The following is a 24,850-nucleotide window of genomic DNA, read 5'->3' as shown; positions in this document are numbered from 1 at the left end:
CATTGATAACGAATTTCCTGTAAGCCCGCGCGTTAGTTTGACATTGCGAGGTAACGACCGGAGTATCGAGATTCGAGGAAAGAGGAGGGGCGGAGGGGCAGAACGGACGCGACATTCTTTTTCGAGATGAAATACATTATAACAGCGAGCGAATAAGATTACGGGATGAGCTGAGTCTTTTAATTGGAAACCCGCGCTCGTCGATTCGCGGTGGCGCGTTTCTACCTCGTCTCGATTTATTCTCCCCCCCCCCCCCCGCCAACTTTTCATCGGAAATTGACGAGCGACAATCGTTGCGCTTTCCTCGGGGCCGCGAGAGAGCACCCCCCCCCCTCCCCCTTTTCCGAACTCCGATCCGATCGTGATCCCATATATTTTTCCGCACTAAATATTCTCCAACGCAAATTTATCGCGTTTTGACGAACGCATAGTTGTCGCTTCGGTATCCGCGGCATTGCGGTTTTCTATTTTCGTCCGACCGCTCTGAAAACATTACGGAATTCACGGAAAGAAACGTTATCGCATGCCCTATATTTGGCACGAGCGAGTGTTCTTTTTATCTCCATTCCTGGTATCATTACACACTGGACTTAATCAAATCGAGAAATTGAGTCGTCTAATAATAAAATCTTGACAAAGAACAAAATTAGATTTATTTACTCCGCGCTTTATCTCGAGCCACTAATTTCCAAGTTTATTTGAATCCTCCTTTTCCTCCCTCCCCTCTCTCCCGGTTTAACTTCTTTTATTCGGTATTAAATATATATAATAATGGGGCCAATGAGCTTGTTGTTATAGATGTGTCGCGTGTCAAAAACGCGATGCATAGCTTTCTTAATGCTATTTCCGTCACGACTCTTGCCTAGAAGGCCACGGTGACTTCTATGCTATAAATATACATATACACGAGCGGCGTGCGTGATCGGCCCCGACGTAATTTCGTCCTTCGTCCTTCCTCGCCTTCGTCGGTGATAGGCGGTCTGAGGGTTGCGCAAGGATGCCGATACGAGATTGCGAGAGATTGAGCTCGTCCGACGAGAAAGGAAAGGGGGGAGGGCACGGCATCCCAAAAGGGCAGACTCGGGGGGGGGGGGGATGAAAGAAGATTCCGTAGTCGTATCTGTGCGCGAACTGAGAACGGGGGAAAGGGAAGGGGGGAATGGGGAAGGTCGGTGAGGAGAGGGTGGATGGCAGACGTTCAGGGCGCGAGAGGATAAAGTGAATGCCGGGTGGTTAAAGGGGTGGAAAAAAGGACGAAGAACGCCGCCGCCGCCGCCATGAGCAGAGTAGATCGTCGCGAACCCGACTGGAGGCGGTGAGGATGAAAGAAAAAAAAGATTGCGCTCGCTCGTGACGTGAGGAAAGAGAGAGAGAGAAAGAGAGAGAGAGAGGGGGGGAAGGGGGCTGAGAACGAGAGGAATAATCGCACGACTGAGTGGAGCGATAGATGGCGGACGCTAACCACTCGACGATGAAGAGGTTACCGTCGTGATTAGTCGACTTTAACGTCTCGCGGCATGATTCCTCGAACGAAGGGATTGAAACCTTAAATGACGTATCTGTTAAGGAAGCGAGAAGTCCACGGGTGAAAACCTGATTTATGAATAATTATTGTCGACCAAGTGACTCTTAACAGTTGCTGATTAATAGCGGTGGTGTCGCAAAAATTATCGTTTCTCCGCTGACCCGTCAGTTAATCGTCGACACTCGTGTCTTCTTTTTTTTTTTTCCTTAATACTATAATTATAACTTCGCACTTAGCTCGCATTATCCGAACGCGCGCGTGTTTCCACGCAGCGATGAACCGCCTCGACCTTGTAACGTGATCGGTGTGCAGTTACAGTCACGGTCGCCCGGCCGGCGGGGCGACTTGCACTACTTCGGTAGCGAACGCACGGTGGCGTAATGATGAGTGGGCAGTTTGTCTCTCTTTCCGCCCGGCCCATGATTACTAACCTCCCGCGGAATATCTTCTGCGCTTTACCTTCGACGTTTCGGAGTGATTTATCGCGCGAGGCTGAACACGGCAGGCTCGTATTCCGCTTCTCTCTCTCTCTCTTTCTCTCTCTCTTTGTCTCGCTGGCGCAACCGAGCTGAGCCGTCCGTAATACCCCTTCGGCGTTTACGTCGACGTCGCGGTACGACGGGCTTTTTCCCTCCTTTTTTTTTCTTTGTATCGACGCTGATCGAGGCTTCTGTACGTCACTAAATTTTAAATTGCCGATACTTTGATCTTCAACATAAAATGTATGGACAGACATTTATATAAGAATTTGTTTTTATCGGGATAAGATAACTTGATGTATGTGTAAAAAAAAAGGGGGGCGAAGGAAATCTCGCGATAATCCCGGGTCGCGCAGCTACTTTATAAACATTTCTCGATTTTAAGCACGTACGGGCGTCGCTTATGTGCGAACGCGGGGATCGCTTAACAGGTGATACCGTGCGGAAATTGTGGTTTAGTTTCGCGATACCGATAGCAGCCCAGGCTCATCTTCCGGGCTTAGCGCGGGCTATATGGAGCTGTTTGAAGAGAGGGAGGGGATGGGGAGGCAGGCTCGACGTGTGTATCGAGATGCCCCCGAGTGCTGTCATTGTGTTGCACACCATCTTCCATTGGGCGGGTTCTCACGAGGCGGCCAGGAGGCAGGCCATACGTCCGAATGGCCAGACCGCTCGTGGTGTGATCCCTCCACAAAGCGATCTCGAAATTCCAAATTACTTCGCGCTCCGATCACTGAATCCGAGTATTTGCACGGCACGATCGCTTTAGCCATTTCGGCAAGAATGACAATGTACATTCGCAATAGGTATTATTACGTTAAGCATTGTAGTAATGATTTATGGATGCGAGTCAATCTATTCTTCTCGTGCACGACTCGTTATATATATATATTTTTTTTTTCTAAAAGACAAAAGCTGAATTTCCATAAAGAAATAACACATACGAATGACGAATTCAATTGTAACGAAAAATTATTTATTTAAACGTATATCATTAATTTTTTTGAAGTAACGCTCAAAGGAGAGTGAAATAGAGTTTTATTAGTTCGTTAGTCCATTAATTGGGAGAGATGTGTAACAATCCAAGCGACGAAATGTTTGCGGACCTAAGCGGAAGCAAAGTTGTAAATTAATTAGTGGCTGGAGTGTGTGTGTATGATAGAAGATCGCGTAGAGCTGTTAAGCCGTTATGGATGTCTCGAGGCATCTCCCAACTCAAAACACTCGGTGCCGAGAGAGAGAGAGAGAGAGAGAGAGAGAGAGAGAAAGAGAGAGTTAATCCACAGGTCTGACAGCCCGAGAAATCTGTCAGACTAGGGGCGGCTTGTAGAGACGCGTCGTTAGCAGCGAAGTTATAAATTAATTGGAGTGCGTGCAACTTCTCCGTATCCGCGATTTTCGTGGAAAGCGACCGCAAAATGACCACGTCGGCCAGCTGGGGGCGGAGGTCAGCCGCTGAGGGAAAACGTGGCGACCCCGTGACCCCCGGGTGTGCGAAAGTCTCTCGCAGCAGGGCGGGATCTTAAACATTTACCTGCAGGTACGCGTTGCAAGAGCGAAGGGGGCGATTCGCCCGCGTCGCGCGGGCGACGTGCGTTAAATGCGATTTCGTCGAATGTCGCGCTCACCCCGATATCCCCGGACTCGGCACAATTTTTATGTGCGTGTATCGAACATGCGGCCGTCCGATACACCGAACGGACGTTTTCGTTATCGGAGATGTACCATGCGCCGGCCGTCAGTCCCCAGGCGTTTGTTCCAGGTCGTCCTCCCTCTTCCCTTCCCTTTATCCTAGATTTTTCCCTTTTCCTTCCTGTCCCGCCTGGCTGTAACAGCGCGCTGTTGTTCCGCCGAGGCAATCCGCTGATGTTTTTGATCTCCCGTTACACCCGTCGTCGGCACACAATTCGGTAATAAATATCGGACTTCTCCCGCGGGAGTATATCGCATTCGACATTTATCGCGGCGCACCGTCCTCATTGGCATTAAAATACCCCCGCGAACTTGTGAACTTTCGATATTGCGACGGTCCTTAGAAACGCTTCTCTCTGCGTATTCGACAATGAAAAAAATTTTTTTTATTTATTAGTCGCACGCGATATGGCGTGGAATTAAAATGTCGATAAACACGTCGACGCGCCTCGTATTAAATTACGGATATAGATATCCGCGTTGGTGTCGCGTCACGAATACCGAGCGATTTAACCTGAATGAAGGGAAATAGAGGAGAGAATCTCACTTTTGTGGATTACTCGTCATCACCTTACGATCTGCGAATCTACTGCGGCTGCAATCGTCATCGTCGTCGTCGTCGTAGTCGTCGTGTCGTTTCCGTTGGCCTTTAATGCGAATTTTACATGCATGGAGCGAAACGACGACGACGACGACAACGACGACATGGATGGGTAAAACGCGGGAAAGCGATGCCAGGCACGTATCATTTTAGAACGGAAGGGGGAGAGAAAGAGCACCGACGCGCAGACGGCAGCCCTTTACGTGCGAAAGCGCGACTTCTTTTTTGCACGCACCCCCTCCGTCCTCTTCATTACCCCTTGATTTTTTGTCGACTTCCACCCACCAATTTCTCCTCCCCCTTTTTTTCCCCTTCACCCTTTTGTCGTCGCTCGCACGGTCTCGCGGTACGGCAGGACTTTTGAGGGAGGGGGAGGGCTCGAAACAGCGGAACGGTGCGAAGGGGTGCGATTTTAATATCTCGCGAGCGCGTCCAAGGTGGCTTTTATTAATTCGTTTCGTGTTTTTACGTTAATTCGCGCGCGGTCTACTTAATTTGCGCCGAGTCCGTTTGCATCGGAGACCCCGGGCATTTCTCCGCATTCGCGGCGCTATCAGCCAATTACGACTGCTTATGAAGATGCGCTGTAATAAATTTCACCGCCGTGAAAATGTGTAGCGTCGCGCGGTAGATAACGGAATCCTTCTTTGCCGAGAGATTTTCGCAAGCTGATTGTCGATAAAGAGAGAAGGGAACGGTACTCCCGTAAACACAATTTAACTTCCTAGTGACATTATCGTAGTTCAAAGAATTCGACGATACTCTTCTCCACACGTGCGCCGTTGTCTCCAGAATAAAGTAATAAATTCCACCGTTAGTCTCTTATACAGTCCAGTTGATCGATCGTTTGATCGCAGGTTGGAAATTGTCGCGCGGTGACTAACAATGTAGATTTTATCGCGAATAAAGTATTAATCTCATCTAATCTCGTCGCTACGTTTTTTTTTCCCCGGGAATGGCAGACTCGACCCGAGTCACGACGATAAATCATTCGCGCGAGTAATTGCAATTTTTTTTTTTCCGCGCGCGACTAAAGGCGCACCGAAAGCATCGCACACATCTGGAATATTTTTATCCGCTCCGTCGTAGTCGACAACCTTGTAAACGTTGATGCCGTGAGTCACGCTCGATTCCGCGCGAAATCGTAATAAAGACGAGCGAAGCTCGGTATTAAGCGGGGGGAACGCGTAAAGAAGAGAGGAGAAGAGATTCCCCTTCAATCCGTTTGCAGCTAATGCGTTAACGACGGGCGAAATTGAGATTTCGGCGCTCCGCCGGTCCTCCAGCCGGCAGCTGGAACTTGGATAGGTCAGCGAACGGCAGCACTGGCGGGGTAGTACGTTCCTCTCGACGAGCCCGCTGAGGCGTGGTGGGGAGAAGAAGAAAGGAGCGTACGTGCCGCGGCTCACGTAATCTCAAACGAGAGACGTCCACCTGCTGCCTCCTCGTCGTCGTCGTCGTTGAAATTATTGCGGCTTTTTCGTCGCTCAAGGCGAATTTACACGCCTCGTGTCCGCACCGCTGTTACGGACGAATTACTCGCCGGGAAAAGTGAATCGCCCGCCTCCTCCCTCGACGATATTCTCGCGCGAGACGTGTCGGGCTGCAAACGATACAAAGATAAAAATAGCGCGATTATCATTGCTATCTTTTTGAAACCGCCTCTCGAATTACGATTGTTGATTGTTAGGTTTGATTCGCTTATCTATTATTTGATATAATTTTATTTTTAATTCGAAAGTTAATCAACTTTGCCCTAATATTTTCCTTTGGCTGGGGTAATCCCCTGTATTTTGTCACCGACGCGTCACCCGACAAAAAATCGCGTTTCTCCCGTTGAGTCTGGTCGTTTTGTATTTAATATTTTTCACCGGCGCAGGCTGCAACTGTTCTACGGTCCACGATCTCCTCCGTTAAAAACCGCAGAAAATGACATTCCACCCTCCGCGAGCTCCGGTTCGCTGACCCTCGCTTTGGCCTTCCGCCCTTTCTCTTTCTCTCTCTTTCTTTCTCCCCCCCCCTTTTTTTATATACTGGCCATTATGCTTATGCGAATGTGTGCGTGCCGTAAAGGGGAGAAAGTGGAAATAGGAGAAGCGAGAAAGGTCGTTTAAATCCTTCTTCATTCTCCCGCAGAGTTGCAACCCCGAGCGTGTTTTTGCCTTTCCTCCCTCTCGCGATGCCAAGCACTCGCCGCACGATATCAAAGGCAAACACGAAAGAAAAGAACGAGTCTTCAAAATATTTTACAGCGTCTCTTTCGACGTAATCATTGTTAATCTTGGGTATTTGTATTTGCTTTCTGAACTTTTTTTCCCTTCCCAAGGAGCTCAAAATTAAAATCTCATAAAAAGAAGCCTTTTCTATAACTGAGAATGTTGAAATTACTAATTGAGCAGAAGCTTCCAACATAAAGTTAAAGTAATTAACGAGTATTATAAAGTGAGCAGAATAATTAATGCAAAATAAAACGAGGGAGGTAAAGTCGGCTAAGTTAAGTTTAAAGAAAAAAGGGAAGTGTTTAAGCTACGAAGTATCCTGGAGTAATTCGCGTGTAAAAGCTTACCGGTGCCAGGTTTTACGAGTATTTTTTGTTTGATGAGATTTCTGTGTAATACCTTCCATGATTATGCGGCGCTACCGAGTAACTCTGAGGCTTTGTCGAATTTCTTCGGGAATAAGGAGCTTAACTCGGACGTATCCATGGTTTTCCCTTTTTTTTTTTTAAAGCTCCTTCCCTCAGCGAGTAGCTGGTTCGCAGGTCATTTATGCCGCAACAAAGCGTATTGTGTTTGCAATGGATCTTTAACGGTGTTCGTGGACGGCTGCTTTATGTATGAAATCATATTCAAACAATTCAAATACTCATGTATTACCATTGTATCGACCGCGATAGATTTACGTGCTTCACGCACATATACGTCTGATATATTCAAAAATTTTTCTTTGCATAAAATTTCACGTGATTTTACGTGAGCTTTGCAATTAACGGTCCAATTATAACGTTCTCGCGTATTAAAGTTTAGTGCCTTCAGCAAAAGTGGTTTTCTATAGCAAAAATTATAACTGTTAGAAAATCACCAATTAAACAGCTTTTGCCGAAGGCATTAAATTTTTATTCCTAGTGCTCGATAATGATTCGAATGTTTCCTTTGCTATAAATTGAAATGCAAACGTAATACAAAAGGATAGAAAAAGGTGAGGGGGTTGTAAGCTTTCATGACGCGCGCGTGCGATGAAACGGTGGCCGCGCGAAACGCAATTTTCACACGCAACGAATGTTCGTCCGACGGGGTTGTTCCGCGATGTCTAAGTCAAGTGGATCAAAGCTCGATCGGACGGACGTCCGCTCTCGATCGGAGTCAGTTGAACGTTTCGCGCGACGAGAATCGCTTTCATATACACTCGCGAGTTTGCACAGAGTCATAAATACCGCACGACCGCGCGTGTGACGGCCGTGTTTTCGCGTGCAGGCGAACCGTGACGTCGATATTTGCCTGGCACTCGCGATACAGGGAATACGTGGCAAAGCCGAGGGAGAAAGAGAGACGGAGACAGACAGACCGTTGACCAGCGTGCGTGCCTGTACGTGAGGAGAGAACCAAAGTTACCTCGTGCAATTGCGAGGTAACCATCTCCTTGGCTACTTCTGATTTTATATGCCTTTGTTTAAGATATTCATGGACGGATTTATGTGCAGAGTGTTTAAAGAGGAAAAAAAAAATCGTAGAAGCAAGCGCGATGTTAAAAGTGCCCTGAGAAACTTCTGATGGGCTAACTTGTCGGCAGTGTCAACAGCTCATCAGATAATAAAAAAATCAATGATTCCGTCCATGTTAAAACTATAAGATATATCAGATGCTACGATCGATCAAACGTAAATTATTAAGAGAAAAGGGAACTTTTTTTCAAAATGTTTTAATTTTCACGCTGGCAACTCGATTGAGTTGATTGATTAAAAGTTAATCGGGGTTGGTCGAAGTGGCTCTCATTCTCGAATTGCTAGATGTATCCTCGGAGATCCGCTGCGAGCTGGGGGCTCGTTCTTGTCTGCCGTAATTCCCCATTTCTATTCTCCATTAATTCCCGTCGGCAAATATAATCTGTTAATCTATTCTCTAAAGAAGATGGAATTCTATATCCTCGGGTAAGAGTCGTTTACTCCACGTGGTCGAGCTCAGCGGTCTCGTCGCCGGCGAGCAACGCGGAGCAGCAGAGGTTTATCGATTTCCCGCGCGCACCCGCGAGCATTTTCATCGCCGGCCGGTATCATCTTTCGCAATATGGCGTTTGCGTTATACGGCGCGCTATAATTACGGAGGCGCTTTACGACGCTCTCGCCGATACCCCGGGACGCCGCGCCCCGCGTGCGCGGCTTTACGAGTCGTACGTGTCGTTTAAGCGTACGCACGGTGTACGCTGCTGCCACACGTGGAGCCGCCACCCGACGGTGCGACGGTGCAGAGGGCGGGGGATGGTTGACTGACTGGCTGGCTGGCTGGCTGGAGGCGGAGACCAAGTTAAGCGAGGTCAGGGCGGATGAAAAGTCCCTGACCTGGTCACCTACGCTCGCGTCTTTTTCACTCCTCTCTTTCCCTTCTTTTCTCTGTTGCGTTTACGGTACCGCAAACTTCGTGGGAGGAGCGGCACCTCGGGGCTTAATTAGCGGGACACGTCAATGTCCTGGCCCGTGCCTTTGGGACAAAGACTCTACACCGTAGGATGATTCAGGAAAAGGAGGTCAATGCTCCGAGAGGCATCTACTCTCTTGCAGCAACTTTCGTCACTTAAATTATGTAAGGGAGTATTTCTCTCGCATCGGGCATTCGCGCTTTCTCCGCGCGAGGGAGGAATTTCACGTACTTTTCGAACAATCGCGCTAGACAATTTTATTACTTCTGTCTAGTGTACATAATTGAGAAGTGAGAACTACTTAGGATCCTCAATCAAGATGCAGCGCAAAGGTGCGCAGCAAAGGAATATTCCATTAATTGAATCAAGCAAGCTCAAGAGCTTTGCCTATTAATATTAGATATAATAACTGGGTGCGGGTCTACGCACACTTTTATCAGAAAAATTGCTTCAACCACCGAACAAGTCTGTCAAGTTCTTTCCTACGTAACATCGTTACGAAAATGCTAGTCAGCAACCTGGATTAGGTGTCTAGGAAAACTGCACTAGCAACTCGTTCCATCAATGATCCCATTGTCCCTGTCGATGCTATTCTGCTCCTCTCCGAAATTTCTGCTCGAGCGCATCGCGCCAAGGGCCGCCTTCATTACAAGGACGCGATCGGCGCGAAAAAGTCCTTCCGGCGCTAACAAGCGGACGTGATTTATAGCGGCGCTCATTAATCACCTTAAGTTTCTCCCTCTCGGCGCGCCCACTCCACCGCCGCGCCGGCGACCTCCTTATTAAACCGCGATTCGATCTCATTGTCCTTAACGGACAAAGGCGCAGGTTGCTGTGCCCTCACCGGGCGCGAGGCGCGACGAGGAACAGGCGGTTGTATTATTATTGCGCGCAAACGTGATTCGTATTAGCGCGCGCCAAATTACCAGTCGCGAAAGCTGCGCGCCGTACAGCCGCCTGCTCCTTCTCCTCCGGCCAAGGCATTAATTTTTGCTAATTGCCCGTGCAATCAGCGCGCGACTGGAGAATATGTAAATGTCCACACGTACGCACATAGAGACACACATGTATTTTATATATCGCGTAGGTGTGTGTACACTTATACGTTGTAGACGACGAAACACAAATGGATGCCCGCCTCTGACGGCATATTGGCGACCGCGGGCTTCGATCGCCCCCGTCGATCCCATCGCCAATCTTTGTTTGATAAATGACGAGGCTGCTTACCGGTGTGCCACCGTGACATGATTGATTCGTTATGTACGCCGTCATTACCTTCTCCCCCTTGCATCACCTCCCCCGCACGACCGTCGTGTTCCATTTAGGCGCGTACCATCTGAGATGTAACCTATCACCGCGATTTCCCGGCGACGAAATGAATTTCTATCCCGGTGAAAGCTTAAGCAGCAATTAGCGGCTTTACGTGGGATTCGCCAAGTTAATTGAGAGCTCCCTCCCGCGAGCCTCTAATTAAAAATGCGCTAATTGGTAATGTAATTCGCCGAAGAATCTTATCGTCGAGACACCGAGCGAGATACTCGGCGCGCAGCTCTCGTCCTTTTCACAATTATTAGTAAGCGGAATTTTCAGTTGACGTCAAACAAATCTATAGGATTATACGGAGTCGCATTTTCCAACTGTTAAAAATTCACGTTAATTTTTCCCGAAGCGAACAAGAATACGTGCAGCCTGATTACTAAATCGTCTAGAAATTAGAAGCTCAACGTCAGGTGGCGAATTTAAGATTTCTAAAAGATGTAAACGGAGATCACCGTTGGTCACGTCGCTAACGACGTCTTTTTCTTTTCCATTTCCAGGCAATGCCCGATCCACAAATCCAGAATACGCTGGGTAACTACTCGCTGGTGAAGCACCGGCTCGACAAGCGGCTGATCGGCATCGACGGCATCCCGCCGAGTCCGGCGCCCTCGCCGACACCCTCCGCCCACAAGTCGAGCAGCTCCACCAGGAGCTGCTCCCCGTCCGCGGAGTTCAAGAAACCCGGTGGCCTCCGGGGCACAAGCGTCGCGTCTTCCTCGTCGGGCCATCAGCAGCAGCAGCAACAGCAGCAGCAGCAGCAGCGGAACGGCTTCGTTAAGCCCGCTGACGGCAAGCTACCCTACGGTGGCCGGGGTGGCTACCCCGGTCAACCGGTCAAGCACGGCGGCGGTAGTAACGATCATCGCAGCCACGGGTTACTTCCGGCCAAGGGCCCGCCGTCTCAGCCGCCACCGCCGCCTCCTACCGTCGGCAGTAACGGCGCGCTGGTGCCGATCGGCAGTTCCGGCGGAAGTGCCGGCAACCCCGGCGGCGGCCTCGCGAACCGCACCCAATTCGCCGGCCGACTGAAGCTGATCGAGGTTAACGTGAGTAATCGATTCTCTCTTTCTTTCTCTCTTCCCCTCTTTTTTTTTTTTAAATTTTTGCGTCTCTGTCCCTCGCGCGCGTGTCGATCGTCGGTCGGGACTCGAATCGTTTTCGGGCATGCACGGTTTGCATGCGCGATGGCCGTCCGTTCCCCCCCGGGAGTGGACGATAATGGCTTTTCAGAGGTAACGGAGGTTTGATCGTTTCGCTTCGAGTGGAGATTGTTTGCACGCGGGGTGTCCCGGAAGTCGCGTGTTTCCTGCGACATAGATACTCGTGGGGGGGTCGAAAGTACGGCGATAGCGATCGAGAGGCATTAATGTAACAGTTAACGTCGGGGAGACACGATAAAAGAGTCCCGTATTGGCAGGAATTATGTTTCGAGATTCTATCATGAGTGTAACGAGATTAGAAATTATGAAGAGAGAGAGTAACATGTAATAAGATCAGGTAGAGATGTATGTAAAAAAAAAAAAAAAATTAAAAAACCCGGTTCGTATACAATAATCGTCTTTAATTTTGATAAATAACTTGCGACTATGTTCATTGAATTATATAAAACGGCGGCATTTTTTATGCTGTGTTTTCTTTATCGATTCTTTCTTGCTGTCTCGGTTAACTCCACCGCGACCGAGTGAATTCTAAACCGACGAGTATGAAAAATGATCGCAAGTACCGACCCGCGAGAATGCGAATGAAGAATGTACTTGTATATAATTTCTGAAATATCTCGCATGCACACGTCGAGGTGCAGGACGATTAATCTGGAGGAAAGCGTTGTGGTGGTATTGAGAAATAAATAATCGCTCAGAACAATTTCTGTAATTGATGCGTTCGACGCTAAAGGAGCGCGAGCCTCGTGAATACCACCCCGAGTAGGCAGTTTCGAACCTTTTGCGTTATCTTTAATTCTTTAATTCAGAGTTGTCGGAGCTTCTCTCTGAAGCTCTCTGAAGATTTTAGACTGATCGATCGGAAAAACTCGCGAGTTGGGTGAGTGGCGATTATTTTGTTCTCTCTCTGGCGCATCGGTTTTTTGTTTAACGTATTATCATTGTTTCACGCGCGCGCTCGCGCGATATTAGCGGTCTCTCTCAATAAGCGCGCCGCAATCGCTGCGACGTCATCGCCGCGACGCCAGATTCACAAAGTCTCGAACTACTTTAATAGCACGTCTCGCCAGGAGTTGCGATTATTTGTCACGTAAGAAGATTAAGAGCGAAGTTTCCCGCGGCGGCCGACGCGCGCTATTGTCGCGCGCTATTGTCGCGCGTTACTAAACGAGACACTGTCGAAATTAACAAGTTGCTGGAAATCATTATGCTTGCCGATAATCCTCCCTATGTACTTCTAATTATTCCTTGGAGCCTTCTATAATGACGCGACGTTAATAGACTCGGTAAATTGCGGATCTCGACACTTTTCAGTGTCACTCTTTGCAAAATCGAACGAGTTGAAAATTTTAATTAACTATATTCATTCAATACGCATATCGTGAGCGTTGGTATTTCGCGGAGAATGATTATCGTAATTATAATAAACTTGAAATGTAAACTACGCGTATTTTTTTTTTTTTTTTTTTTTTTTTTTGAAGCATTAATGATACATTGTTTGGCTACCACATCTCAACGTCTTCAATTATCGATCAATCGATCCTCGACGTCTCGAGCGCTATTCGTTTCCGCGTTTAAACGAGTAAATCACGATGTTCCCCTCCCCCTCCGATCGCAAGTCGCAGGAGAAAGATCAAGCAGCCGTGGCATTAATCACCAAGGAGCCATAATAAAGAGGTTATTATTATCCCCATCCTTTCTTCCCTCCTTCATGCCGACTTTGAATTTCCATTCCGGGATCATCCGGCGGGTATCAAACGAAACCAGTTGGCTCGACAGGCTCTCGTTGACAGAGAACGAATTGCTTTTCAATGGAAATCCAGCTAGGCGCGGAGGAGGAGGGGGGGGTGGTCCAGATTGCGGGGAGGGATAGGGGAGAAAGAGGGGGGAGGGATCGGAGTTTCGAGTCGGCGGACGCTATTACGTCTAGCTCCTCGAGGTGCAAATTTCATTGAGATTGACTATCGATCGTGTCTCCTTCTTCACGTCCCCCTTCGCCCTCCCTTTTCTCCGATCACACGTTGCCCATCTGTGGAGTGCCTCTCTTTCCCCGGGTGTACTTATACAATTAGAAACGGCCGCGGGAGGGTGTAAGGGAAGAGGACATTCCGCTTCTCCTCCCTCTTTCCCGTTCTCCCGGAAAATTGATTCCCCGTCCGTTTCTTCCGCTGTGTTCCGGCATTCTTTTTTTTCCCCCCTCTTTCTTTGACAATGGGGATGGCGGATCGTTCGCTACCGAGTCGTGGACCATTCGTCCTCATCCGCGAAATTAGTTTGGAATTACGCGTAAAGAAAGGTAAAAGGGAGAAAAGAGGGATGCGGTCGTGGTTGTCAACCGGGGGGGTAAATTCGTAACCTAAGTATCACGGCGCGCCGTTAATGAAAACAATATATCTTGAGCCTTTCCCGCGTTCGCTTTCTTTTCGTTTCTTTACTTTTCACTTCTTTCTCGTTTTGATCTGTTCATATTTTCCTTTATTCCCTCATAAATATCTGATATACATTTAAAAAGTTGAGTTCGAGTTTGCTTGTTTTTGTTTGAATTAATCGAAATAACTGTTGATGCGATGCAAAAAAAAAAAAGAAACAACTAAATTATAGTCTTGCTTAATGAAATTAATAAGCAGGTGAAACGGATTCTTTCCGGTTCCGTAATAATTTAAACTGTGTGTTCTCTATTTATCGCGTCTCGTCGCTCGCAAGCGTGATAATGCAAGTATATTTCTCCGTCTCTCTTCTCGTCTCCCCGTCTCCCTCTCGGGTTTTCCCATTTTTCGCTCGTTCCTTTTCCATGATTATCCAGTCTCGTCTGCTTCCCCGTTTTCCGCCCCGTCCTCCGCGACGCGGCGGTGTTAGCCCCCGGCTGAAAGTTAGTAGACACTCTCAACCCTTCTCGCATCCCCATCCTCCTCGTCGACGTTTCAGCCATCCCCACGCATTCCCCATTGTCCCCGCGTTTTCTTTCCGGGAATGACTATTCACCCGTTATTCGTAATATCACCCTTTAGGACGCGATCCTCTCGGGCTCGTCTCGCTTCTACCGCGCACTCTTTTCAATGCCGCCCCTCCTCGACGATGTTGATTAATGATCGCTCGAGGAGGCTCGTGATAAATCGCGGAGGAATTTCGCGAGGAGGTCGCATTCGCGTCTGTATGTAATTGGTCCCACAAATGTACGCGAGATGTTTTAAAATTTGGTCCTTACGGCGAGGAAATGAATCCTGTTTAACCTTTGCGCCAGGTGCTAATCCAAATCCGAGTAGCATTATTGTTTTTAAATGCGCTAAAAAAAAAAAAAAAAATCTTGCAACTTAAACAAAAATTACATGTATGTAAAATCTACTGAGATAAATAAATAATTAATTAGCAAATACTGTGATGTGTATATGTATTGCACTTAATTAGTCTACCTGATAGAAGCAGAATTTTCAAATTTTATACGTGACAGCCCAAATTCTAGCTGATACAAAATTTAGCAATACATTTTTTGATATCCGTCTATGTGAGCAAAATATTTTTTTGGGGGTGTGCAATTTTATATATACTTTCTTATTTGGTCAGAGAGACGATTTCTGTTATTTGATATTAAGCATATGTAGAAATACAATAAGCGAAAGATAGATGAGTCACACGACAATATATCCACTGATATCTCTTTAATCTTTCTTTTTCAGGGATCTAACTCGCGATCGTTGATCGATAGCACCCAAGACGTGGAAAACATTCTGAAGGTAAGTCCTCGTAATGACGTCAAAGCACCATTGTGCCTCGAACAATTATCGCGGAGTTATAATTAAAACTACGCGATGAAATTCCTTTGTCCTGGCACGTAATACGGAGTAGTAATAGTAGTAGTAGTATTAGATCAAAGCCAATTGCCCGATAAAATGTTGCGAAACGCGCAGTGCTCGCGGAGCATCGGCGGCTCGCTCTGAAGACTGATTGGACAGCACACCTGAACACCTCCCCGCGCGGACAAACACGAGAGATCGGACGTTGCGAGATGTAAGATCCGATGTCGGGTTTCCTTCCTCGACGGGGAGGCCTCATGGCCGATCAATAAGTCAATCTTCTCGCCGATACGCAAGGCTATCTCGTATAGAATCGATTTACCATTCTTCGTTCACCTCCGGCGCGTCCGATCCTCGACGGCGATATTATGTCACGCCGTCGTGAGATAAGCGGTCTCGATTTTCCGTTAATCGAAACTCTCGCGAGAGGTGACGCGCGAACGGGAGGCATGTCGCGCGAGTTTTCGTAAACGAATTTATATTTCTCTCCCTTTTTTTTTTTTTATTTATTTGTCCATTTTATAGAAATCAAACAAAGAAGGAAGAGAGATTTCTCAATGAACGTCTCGCGAGAGGAAAGATCGCGGTCGGCCCTTTTCGACTTCCGTCGATTTCCAAAGTAAAAGTCCTCCCGCGCGCGCGAGCGGTCCTTCGTTAATCCAGAAATTAAGAAAGGAGATTGCATTTATCTTTTACTCGCCCCGGCGTGATCTTTCCGCTTTTACTTGCGAACTTTTTCCCGACGGCGCTTCCGGGAGTTGCAGTTTCTTCCGAGGGAAAACTTACGACGGGGAGCACCATCGTTATCGTCGCTCGCGGTTTGCGGGAAGAAGCTACCCCGCCCCCCCCCCCCCCGTCCTCCCCTCCGGGTCCGAGGTTTCCTCGTTATTAATTACCGTTGATACGGTTAAATGTGTACACACCGCCCGTTGCTCTCTCGCTTAATTATTACTCGAACGATTCCGAGTTTCAGTCGGTGGCGGGGTATGTGATTAAACATTTCAATGGTTAAACGAAACTTTTATACGTCCGCATACGTTCTCGATCGAAGTTGCTTTACTGTCTCCGTTCTCAATGGCACTTGTTAATGGAAAATTTATTAAAAGCATTGCCCACGTGGACATTCCCAGGCGTTCTTGTCGGCGATGCGGAAAGTTCTACTCGTCGGCTGTTGGGTAGACGTTACAACGTCTATGATTCTATTTATTGCAATATTTTCGTATACGCGCGGTCCCATCGATTCTCCTTTGAATATTGAATTCCAAGTTGTGCGTAAACAATTCTGACCGATATTTAATGAACCGTCGCTTTTAATCTGCGAACGGCAGGCGAGCGGAACGCCAGAAGTTAAATACGTATTATTTCGTCTAGTAGATTCCTTTATCGAGCGAACAGAGCGCGCGCGGACCGTTATACTCGCGACGTATATACGCGATACGATTATGACAATCGCCTCACGCGAGATCGTAAATACTTTCCTAAACGCCGACGGCGGCGGCAGCGGCAAAAAGTGCAGCCACCACGGCTGTTTGCGCGCGGTGAGAAACGGAATTACGGTGGTGAAGAAGAACGAGAGTCTTTACGCGGAGTGCCAGAGTGGTGCCTTTCGACCATCCCCCTTCTCTTCCCCCCACCCCTACTGTTCTCCAACAATGGGGTACACTGCTGCTGCCTTGCGCACCTTCCTCGGCCTCGGCCGCATCGTGGAAAGCGTCTTGTACGTGCGGTTCGTTCGCGATACCATCGGCGGCGAGAGACACGCAAACTTGGATTGCTTCTTCGAAGCGGGAAGCAGCGAGGAGATAAAAAAATGAGAGACGACCGAGCGCGCGCGCGCTTCTTCTTCTACTTATTCCTTCTCTCGCGAGTCTTTCGTTAGAGTTAACGACAACGATAAATATCGCGCCGCGCGCGTTCGTCGTTTTCGCACAACCGTGAATTATCTCTTTTTTTTTTTTTACATCCTCCTCCCCGGTTCGTCATTGTTCCGAACGTTGTGATGTCTTGTTTTGAATTATACACACTCGTCGACACGAATCCTTTAGGTTCAGCCGCGCGGAGCGCTTAAATTGAAAACGCGGAAACGCGCGCGGCGGTCTCGCGATCGTTAATTTCGGAGCGGAACGACGGCGGGTGTGTTACAGCAACGATATTAGAAAATAGCGAATTATAGGGCGAGCGGCGCCGCGCGGATTACAGAGGAGCCACCATGCCGCGTATGTGTACGTGATATCAATGAATACAGCTGGCGACTAAATTATCCGGGATAAGTAATTACGGTCGTAAATGCGATTCAGCGGCGGAAGGGTAAACGTTTCAGAAACGACACGTGAATTTATGGCGCCATTCGCGCGCGGAGCGGCGCACGTGCGCGACGCCGCGCCGCGTCGCCGGGGCGCACGGTCGTCTCTCTGGTCTACGTGAAATTTCCACGGGTGCGGAAACGAGAACGAGCGACGACGGCGAGGGGAGGAGATCGTGTCGGCCCCTCTGACACGCTCTCTTTCTCTCTCTCTCTCTCTCTCTCTCTTTCTCTCTCGGCGTGTCCGACGACGCGATGATTCACGTGCACGCCTTGTCTCGCGCCCGGCCATGATGTATCGCGCCGCGACGTCGACATCAGGCCGAAAATACTCCGGCATCCCGCAGGATTCTAATCCTTTGATCGCCGACGAATCCTCGGCGCGAACGGGGCGAAGGGAGGGGGGAGATAATTCCCGACGCGCCGCACCGTTGTTCTCTGGATTCGACGTTCGAGTATATAACAGGATTTTAGTAGTCCACCACCATCACCATCACTACTATTACTACTACTACTACTACTACTACAACTACTACTACTACTACTACTACTACTACTACCGAGAGAGGATCAGCGGAACGAGTTTGGGGTCGACGGGATCGTATGCTAATTTATGGATATGGTTTAATGGCGATTACGGGATCCGATAACATCGAACCCCAGCAGTCGTAACGTTGTGACAGTGTCAATCCCGCCCCATCTCGCTCCTCTCCCCTCCCTCCCGCGTCCAGATTGACGCCGCTCCGACACTTCGTTCGCTCGTGATTGATATTTTCGTCTGTAGGGCATGTGGGTGTGTGAAATCGGTCGGGCTCTCCTTCGCGAAATGTCAATCTAGTCAAAACCAGTCGAAGTCATTTGACAAGGGGGAAAAAAACGATGGCATTTCGACGTCTTATCGATAGATTTGTAACATTGATACAGAAGGAAAAAAAATGCACGGAAACGTCGAACATTTTTTAAATTTACATTTGTAAGAAACGTAATAGAAATAATAATTACAGTAAGACAGATATTATTGAAAAATTAACTGTTTCTTGTAGGCGGCATTTATCGATCCATTTGCGTCATACGTAACAAAAGATAATGTTTGATTAATTTATATACTTGCTTTAATTAATACTAACGGAAATTTCGTTTAAGTTTCGTATCGGATATCAAAGATGCACGTGGGGCTTGCATTAAAAACCTGAGAATTGCAAAAAAAAAAAAAAAAAAAACCCCCGAGGGATAAACACGGCGCGAAGGTGCTGGTCGAAAACGCAATATTATTAATTCTCTCAAAGAAAAGGCTAAAAAAGAGAAGCCGCCCGTGCATCCCCCATTTGTTTAACGAGCCAGGTTCGTACAGAGAGAAGTAACCTCGCCGTTCTCTCCCCTCCCCCTTCCCTCCCTTCTCGGGCTTTTCCACTTTCAGCACGAATTTATGACGATACCGGCTACTACCGAGTAGCCGGTACAGTTCCACCTCTGAAATCTCTCCCTCCCTGCCTTCCCCTCCATCTCTGTGCCTCCTCGTTCCCCCCCTCCCCTCTCTCGCGGCAGCCACGCCGCGTTCAGTGCAGAAGCCCATGAATTATTCTCACGGCTCTGCCCGTGGGAAAATACGAGAGTTGCGCCAGTAGGCATCGTAAATACGACTGCTAATTGCGCTTGCCTACTCTGACGACTACGACGACGATGACGATCGCTCTGCTTGGCTAGTTCTGAATATCACATTCTTTTTTCATGATGACCATCTTCCGTTTACTTCCAAACGCGCTTTTGTCTCGGACTCGTCACGTATCGTTTTTACTACTTTTATTGGCAATTCCCCAGACACGTGAATTCGATACATCGTCAATCGATTGTGAACCCGCGAATTTCGGAAATTTCTAAACACCCAAGTTTTGATTGTCGCGAAACAACGAGTTCGATGCGCGTCCAACGAATCAGTCGGGGGGGTATTCGATTTTGCTTGTTCGTTTGAAACGTTATTTGCACTTTTGGCCGTACGCCAATTATTTCCAGGACTCTTGCAAGCGTTATCAATTATTAGTTGATAGCCGTTTATCTTCCGCTATAGCACAGGCTATAGCGAAATCTTGGTGGACCTAATGCAGCGCGATTTATCGCGCTGGACGGGGCGCGAGGAGCCGTGACCCAGATGTGTGTAACAGTTACCCATCCACTGACATTGAATTAATAATCGCGCTTTCACGTGATAGAGTTGTCCGTACGGAACGGGACCGGCGGTCGCGCGCGCGCGCGCGCGCGGGGGGGTGGGGCGAGAGTTCGGATGCATTTTTAAGGGACTTTACGACACGCGCGATTGTAAGGTACGGCCGGAATATTTTCCCCTCAGCTGTCATCGTTACCTAAGCGTCGGATCGATGAGAGGGCTTAACCGCGCGTCGTCGGGCGCCTCGAGCTGGAGTAATCGAGAACGTGGAAAGCGTCAATCGGCGTTGGGAACGCGTGCGCTGCGCGCGCGTCGATCAGCGCTCGTGCGATAAATTATATTCACAAGGGAGACAGGGTAGGGGAGGTAGGAGGGGGGCACACGCTCGCGGGAACGAGGCGTGTAAAACAATGACGTGCGGTATATCCTTAATCGGAGCCGCCGCTTAAACACGCACGGCGAGGATTTAGGTCGGGCGTTGCTTGTTAATGAGGTCAATTCGACGTCGATTCAGTTAATTTAAGACTTTTATCGGGGCTACGCGCGGCTCAAAGCGAGAGGGGAGCTGGGAGAGGGGGGGTATAAGGGGAGAAAGAATCTGGTTTCGATATAATTACGAAGGTTTCGATTTTCCGTACTCTCTTAGGCCACCGTTGCCGCGACGAGCGCGCAGACGAATAGATAGCTTTTTTTTTTTTGCGCCGCGTTACGTCCGTTTTTATATACGTTCCTTTCGACACAAAAACGAGATAAGAGGTATATATACCGACCGAAACTCATTTCTCCGTTTCCTCCGAGGCTTATAACGATCTTCGAAGAAAACGACGTTTTCCAATACATTTTAGATAAATCACCTGAGTTTCCTTTTGTTTCGAAATGCGAGTAAAAAAAAAAACATGACGTTAAATAATTATAGCTGTGCTGCATGATTACTACATAGATACGGGATGGAATTGCAACTCCCGGCTCTCGGTACCGTAAAAAATTGCGGAACGCGAGTCTCGCTTCCGTGCTCATCGGATAAAGGCACGGGAGAGGAGATATCGTTATGGCTGGTTTAGACAGCCGGCGGAGGGTTCCTCCTCGCGAAAACGCGCGGGGAGGGGGGGGAGAAGGGGAAGGAAGAGAACCGGCAAGTGCAATTCCATCGGCAAGTGCAGTGCCATCGACTGCACCGCGTGCGCGCGGTAACGGGTTCTCGCTCCTTCTCGCGTGCCTCGCATAATTACCGGTATTATCTGCGCCGTACGTAAGGCACGCCGTGCCGGTAGTTACCCCGAGGGTGTCGGACTCCGAGAAGTTTTTGTCGTCGCGGATGAATTGCCAAATTACCCCGGGACCTCCCCGGCTTGCCGCCTCCGTCCTCTCGCTGTTGTCCCTCTCGCGCCAGCTGCCGAATTATAGTTTTCAACAATCGTGAGGAAACCGTTTACCCGCGCGGCCGCTTGTAATTTCCGCCCGTGTAGTTATTCTCCTCGCAAAGCGGGGGCCGGAAAATTTAGGCTCGGCGGTAAAGGTTGAACAAACGAAATTAACCAGTCCGGAGTGGCGGCGGCCAACAGCTCTACGGTCATTTAATCTGGCAAGTTGAAGAGTCTTACGTGGCGAATTTTATTTGACAATCAAATGGAACGACGTGAAATATCGGTGTTGCATTTTTTCGGTTCGAAGAAGTATAATAAAATCTATAATTCGAGGCCGGAGATTCTTGACACAAGTTTTCGAATGCTATTTCAGATAAGGCCAGTTTTTTCCCCCCCTGCATATCTACGATGGGAAACTGCCGCGTAACGAGTGCTGCGAAAGTTTGTTGGGAACAGAGAGAAAGAGAGAGAGAGAGACTGGGAATTGCATGGTAATCCCGTAAGTTAGAAGGGACAGATGCCGCGTAACTTATCGGGCCGGCAGGAGGTGCATTAAAATCGCCCTTTAGCGTAACGAGCGGGTGCGACTTGCAAATTTCTCGACTTTCCTCCTCGTTTTTCCCGCGATGCTCCTCGCCCGCTTCCTCTCGCGTGTCCGGCATAATTGTCGTATACCGTCGCCGGCTTTGCTCTTCGTGAAGTACTTCGGAGACCCTTCATCTAGTCAGTGGATAACAAAGACATTCCGAGTGCTTGATAATTGTGAGAAATTAAAGGAAACGAGCGAGCATCTCGAAGTAATTCTTTTATTGCATAGGATACACAAATGCCAGTAAAGGGTTTATTTTATATACGGACATAAGCGAAGGGAGTGACCTTTTTGTACAGATTTTATTCCGGGCGAATCGTAAGATTTGCAGGACACGGGGATCTTCGTCGCGCATTTGCATTATCGCTAATCCGCGGAAAGCGCTCGATTCATTTTTTTTTTGTCGCGACGCCGCGTCCATTATTCATTCGCGAATTCGACGTTTATTCGCCCGATATCGCGCCGCCGCTGCCGCCGCCGCCGATAAATTCCTCATTCGTAGCGCGTGCAATTTGCATAACTCGATGTCGTCCTTCGTGCGTCGCGCGGAAATAAATTATTGACCCGTGTAAATCATCCGCACGAAACACGCGCGCGCGCGTGAGGGACGAGAGGTGACTCAATCCTTGGGAATTTCTCTTCCCTTCCTCTTTCCTTCTTTCCTCCTTGGCATGCGAGCGTCTCCCGTCGAGTTCTTATCCTTAGATAGGCATCGACGGTGCTTTGTGATTAATCCTAATGAGCAGTGTTATTGAATTTAAATTTTTCCTCGAATTGTTCTTCTGATTATGTGTAATATTGTAATAGAATATGTAGGAGCAATAAATTAGAAGGATTATGTACTTTTGATAAAAAGTAAGTTTATGTTTCGAGAAAGAAGATACGTTACGCTTAAGTGCGGATTTAATATTAGTTTTAAATTTAATTAATATTAAATCTATAATGCTATTATTACACCGAGAAAAATAAGTTGTTGATTTAACTAAATTTTTCAACTTGATTAAGTTTATTTAATTCAAATATTTATGAACTTCAATCAAATATATAAAGATTTGATTTATAATTCAAATATTTTATGTATTTAAGTTAAAGGAATAAATACTTGAACTAAAGAGATTTAATCGAGTTGAAAAATTTAGTCAAATTAACAATATTTTTTTCTCAGTGTATATTTTTGACGCTTTTCTGCGTTTGGATTTTTTAATAGTTTGTTAGCGAGAAAGGAGGCGACTGATTTTTCTTTGAGCAAAATAATCTCTCTGATCTGAGTGCACTTCTCATAGCGCCGGCAGCAGCAGCAGCAGCACGCCAATGCTCGCTCGAGTTTCCCTTCCCTTTTCCATCCGTTTCCTGCGAAACCGTCGACTTTTATCGGCACGTCGGCGTCGCGCGTCGCGTTTCCATCGGAGTAACAAGTTTCACGGACCAATGGATCTGCAGTCGAAATTAAATTGCACTCCGGGGAGTTGGCGATTACTCACTTTCTGCGCGATACTCCGCGCGCGACCATCGCCTGTCGATAATTGAGTATCGGTTTTGTACGTAATAATAGCGAGAGAGGGTTTACATAGGAAATGTATACGTGTGTGCATTTGCGCTCGCGTGTATATGCGTATACATAGCGGATACATAGGAGGCGCCGAATAATTATGTGTTACAATGCCAGTATTTCTATAATTTCTATAATTTAATATCTTCGAAATATAAAAGAAAATTATAAGATAATTGATACATGTGCAATCGGAAGCAAGTACACTCGGTTCATAGATTGTTTTCTAATCGAATGCCTTGTTAAACTTACAAAAGGTAATCTTAAGGTGCCATCATGAATATTCCGCGTTCGACCGATTTCCATTTATGGAAATTTCTCGGCATTTTAAAGTTACATTATTTTGTTTTTCTAAATAAAGTACAGACACTTGTTTTAGAAAATTGAAAGTGTGTTCATGAATTTTTAGAGATTTTTTTTAGACTACTTTAAATAGACGAAGTTATGTTAAGAAAATATTTTTTTACATGGTATCTTAAATCTATTGAATGATTGACGTGGCTAAAACGACGATACTTTCTCCTTTTGATTGCCAATCGAAAATTTCAATGGGAATATTGCGGCGTGCCTTAATATATATATTATTATTATCGATGTTCGCGGGCTTATTTCGCGATTTTCGAATAATTTGGCGTTTTGTACCGGGACTGACAGGAGGATGTGCATCCAGAGCATGAAACGCTTGTTTCCGTTTCGCGGCAGATACTGTCGTTGCTACTCCGCACTAATGCGATACCACGGCATTCGACGGAATTACAGAGCAATTTCCATCTAGAACAATATACTCACTTGAATGCGGCATTATTGATATTATCGTGCCACGTACATTCTTACAATTCGTAACATAATGTTTATGATGTGACCGGATCGGGATCTTCTTTACGCCGCAAGCAGCCGAGCGTTAAATTGACCGCGGCGGTAAATTGCACGGGGTAAGAAGAAGTCCGAGTCTGAATAACCGTGAGCATTGGACGGAGGAGAGTTAAGGGAAATATTTGTCGTTTTTTTCCCCTGTCTGTAATAATAACATAATCAAAATCAATGCGCCACAACGTTACGAGAAAACGAGGAGAGGCCCGAAACACGAATACCTGCTGCACGAGCAACTACGTGCTGCGTCAAATGGTGTTACGTTCGCCGATTTTAAATTCGAATAAATCGCATCTCCAAGTCCATCCCGAAGCGCACTTATTAATTAAAAACTTTTTAATCTTCGTTAATTCGGAATTATAACTCGAATTTAAGACTCGCCGGGAAAGTGTACACATTGAAATGTTGACGGTTGCGACGAGATTTTCGATGTCTTCGATATCTTCGTCGTACAATTCGGCTGAAAATTTGGCAATCGACACTTTATATATAACAATTATAATTAGCATTCAACGACGCACGGTAAATCAAGTATCGATTCGGAGATACATCGCGCATTTCAAAAAAGAGAGAGAGAGAGAGAGAGAGAGATTCGTTCACATCTCGACCGTTTCTCCCCTCCCAGTCCCCTCCCGGCTTTTAGGACTTTATTTTTCACGAATGTTGACGTCGAGTGCGCCGCCGATCGCACGTAAGAACGTAAGCACTTCGCCGCGAGGGCTTTTGTCTCGTCGGCTCTTTGTTTCCCGTCGACGGGTGTCTCCTCGGCGGGTCAATGAATCGGCCTGCGCGCCGCGACGACGCCCGCCCGCCCG

General features: G+C 47.5%; 1 protein-coding gene and 1 long non-coding RNA gene across 3 annotated transcripts in view; both read left to right on the top strand.

Moving 5' to 3' along the window:
- The window catches only part of LOC105830530 (AF4/FMR2 family member lilli), a 152,463-nt gene that overhangs the window by 62,978 nt on the left and 64,635 nt on the right, over positions 1-24,850 (top strand). For both annotated transcript variants that reach the window (XM_036291590.1, XM_036291591.1), the window contains exons 3-4: positions 10,747-11,295; positions 15,084-15,140. In XM_036291590.1, coding sequence (XP_036147483.1) covers positions 10,747-11,295; positions 15,084-15,140 — 606 coding nt within the window. The remainder of the gene's footprint in view (positions 1-10,746; positions 11,296-15,083; positions 15,141-24,850) is intronic.
- Positions 1,066-8,002, top strand: LOC118647199. Its single transcript, XR_004964514.1, has 2 exons — positions 1,066-7,309; positions 7,402-8,002. It is a non-coding gene; the product is annotated as an uncharacterized LOC118647199 (long non-coding RNA).

Source organism: Monomorium pharaonis, chromosome 8, assembly GCF_013373865.1.
Source record: "Monomorium pharaonis isolate MP-MQ-018 chromosome 8, ASM1337386v2, whole genome shotgun sequence".
Classification (NCBI taxonomy): domain Eukaryota; kingdom Metazoa; phylum Arthropoda; class Insecta; order Hymenoptera; family Formicidae; genus Monomorium; species Monomorium pharaonis.
This window is presented reverse-complemented; position numbering and strand designations above follow the sequence as displayed.